The 2,838-nt window shown below is 40.2% G+C and overlaps 1 protein-coding gene across 1 annotated transcript; it reads right to left on the reverse strand.

Annotated features, from left to right (window-relative positions):
• Positions 1-662: 662 nt before the first annotated feature.
• Positions 663-1,907, reverse strand: LOC110101356 (uncharacterized mitochondrial protein AtMg00810-like). The gene has a single exon (XM_020829218.1). It carries the CDS (start codon positions 1,905-1,907, stop codon positions 663-665), a length of 1,245 nt encoding a protein of 414 aa, XP_020684877.1.
• Positions 1,908-2,838: the final 931 nt, after the last annotated feature.

Here is a 2,838-nt window from a genome sequence, read left to right on the forward strand (position 1 = left end):
TAATTGTACCTTGCTTTGGTTGCTAGAATGGAATACCAACCTAAACCTTAACTTGTGATGGGAAACATCTAACGATATCCACAAATATTTTGAAGTTGTATGTGTTGAAAGTCACGGCTACAATGCTCTGCAACTGTAAGATCAATAAAACAGTAAAACAGTAAAGAGGAAGAAGATGAATAGTAGTAGAGCAAGGTGTATGAGATGTGGTCATTTCATTGATGATTTTGTGAATACAGTTCAAGGCTATTTATCCAAGTGTACATTTGTTTTGGAATTACTAAACTACCCAAAGGTAGTTACATAAAGCTGTAAAGTGGTTCTGAATATTCAGCTTCCTCTGCCGCCTCAGTTGTGGTCTCAACGGAATGGAGCAGTGAGGAGTTTGGCTTCATGATGATTTCAGGCAGCTTATCCTTATCAGCCCCCCTCAAACTGATGGGAGGTTGAATCAACAGTTTGGAACATAGGAGATGCAAGCGTTGAGAGTGTAAGGACTTTGTGAACACATCAGCAAGCTGATCCACACTGGAGACAAGATGGACTATGATACTCTGATCTTGAACACAGCCTCTAATGAAGTGATGGTCAATCTCAATATGTTTGGTTCATGCATGAAAAATTGGATTTGAGGCTAAGGATAATGCTGAAATATTATCACATCAAAGTGGAGTAGAGGAAAGCTTGATGGAGAAATCAGCACATAAGCGACAAACCCAAATAATGACGATAGCTGGAGCAGTGAGAGAGCGATATTCTGCTTCAGTGGAGGAGCGAGCTACGGTAGATTGCTTCTTGACTGACCACGAAAGAAGTGCTGAACCAAGAAATATGCAAGAACCTGTAGTTGATTTGCGATCGGTAACGTCGCCTGCCCAATCAGAGTCGGCATATGCAGTGAGAGTGAGATCAGACTTGGGTAGAAAAAGACGAACATATATCGTGCCTTTGAGATATCGAAGAATATGCTTTAAAAGCTGAAAATGGCAGATTAATGGTTGATGCATAAATTGACATAGTTTGTTCAATGCGAAGGCAAGATCCGGTCGTGTATTGGTTAAATATTGTAATGATCCAGCTATTTGACGGTAGAAGTCTAGTTGACTGTAAGGAATCTGAAGTCCCGGTGAGGATGACCATTTTGCAGGTAATGGCGTAGCTAGTGGTTTGCAATTGGACATGGCTGCGGTTGACAAAAGTTGTTCAACATAGCTTTGTTGAGACAAATGGTAGCCACCTGGTGTTCGGGTGAAGTCAATGCCAAGGAAGCGAGACAGTTCACCAAGGTTTCTAATATGAAAATTTTGTTGAAGTTGCTGTAGCAAGCTAGAAATAAAATGTGAATCATTTTCGCAAAGCAAAATATCGTCAAAGTAAATTAGTAAATAAATTGTATTCTGCTTATGATCATAAATGAAGAATGATGGATCGGCAGAGCTGATTTTAAAATTTCTGGAAAGAAGAAATGTTGACAAAGTTGTAAACCACTGTCTTAGGGCCTGTTTGAGGTCATAAATTGCTTTGTGTAATCTACAAACATGAGAGGGATGTTGGAGATCTTGGAAACCTTGTGGTTGAGCCATATAAACTGTCTCGGTGAGATTTCCGTGTAAAAAAGCACTAACAACATCGAGTTGTAATATAGACCACCCATGATGTAAAGCAACTAGGAGAAACATTCTGATGGTCGAGAATTTGACCACAGGGCTGAATGTTTCTTGATAGTCGATGCCGTATTCCTGTTTGAAACCTTGAGCAACTAATCGAGCTTTGTAACGAGCAATTGTCCCGTTGGCATGATGTTTGATTCTATAGATCCATTTGAAGCCAATTATGATTTGGTTTGATGGCGGAGGGACAAGAGACCAAGTTCCTTGAGATTGAAGAGCATTGAACTCAGAAGACATAGCTGCACGCCATTGAGGAAGTTTGGCGGCGGTGGTATAACAAGTAGGGGTAGATGAGATAGTGTGTTAAAGCTCTAAAATTTGACGGGGGTTTCAAATGACCTGTATGGAGACGTGTTGTCATAGGATGACGTTGAGGCGGTGTAGGTTCGATAGAGCTAACAGTTGGTGATGTGGAGGAAGAAACATGAATGGAATTGTTCTTCTCGGATTAATTTGATGCAGCAGTAGGAGTAGATTTTGTGGAGCAAGAAATTTGTGGAGATGGCAGGTTTGTAGAAGTCAATGGTAAAGAATTTTGAAGATTTTGTGGTGGATGAGGAGGAAAGGGTGGAAGCGTTGTATGAGGAGAGTAGGTAGTAGTAGATGAAACAGGGGTAGAAGTTGGAATAGAAGCTTCATAAAAAATGACATGCCTAGAAACAAGGGTGCGGTTTGTGAGAGGATTGAAACATATATAACCTTTTTGCAATGTAGCATAGCCAAGAAGGATGCATTCCGCGGATCGTGGGGCAAGTTTATGAGAAGTATATGGGCGAAGCCATGGATAGCAACGATAGTCGAATTTGCGTAAATGTTGATAATTTGGTAATGTTTTGTATAGAAGCTGGTAGGGTGATACCAAGAGGGTTGTTGGTGATGGTAAACGATTGATTAAGTATACTGCTGTAAGTATAACATCAAGCCAAAAAGATGCAGAAATATTTGAATCAATGAGAAGTGTGCGAACAATATCATGCAGATGACGATGTTTTCGTTCCGCAATATCATTTTGCTGAGGAGTATGAGGACAGGTATATTGATGATTGATTCCATTTTTGGAGAGAAAAATGTGCAAGGTGCTGTTCAATAATTCTCCACCACCATCGGTTCTAAGAGTGCGTATAGGATATTGTAGTTGTTTCTCAATGAAATTTTTGCAGTGAGGAGT

The sequence above is a fragment of the Dendrobium catenatum genome, unplaced genomic scaffold, assembly GCF_001605985.2.
Source record: "Dendrobium catenatum unplaced genomic scaffold, ASM160598v2 fragScaff_scaffold_853, whole genome shotgun sequence".
Classification (NCBI taxonomy): domain Eukaryota; kingdom Viridiplantae; phylum Streptophyta; class Magnoliopsida; order Asparagales; family Orchidaceae; genus Dendrobium; species Dendrobium catenatum.

Coding starts and splice junctions, on each gene's coding strand:
- LOC110101356 (XM_020829218.1), bottom strand. CDS start 1,907: ATGTCTTCTGAGTTCAATGCTCTTCAATCTCAAGGAACTTGGTCTCTT.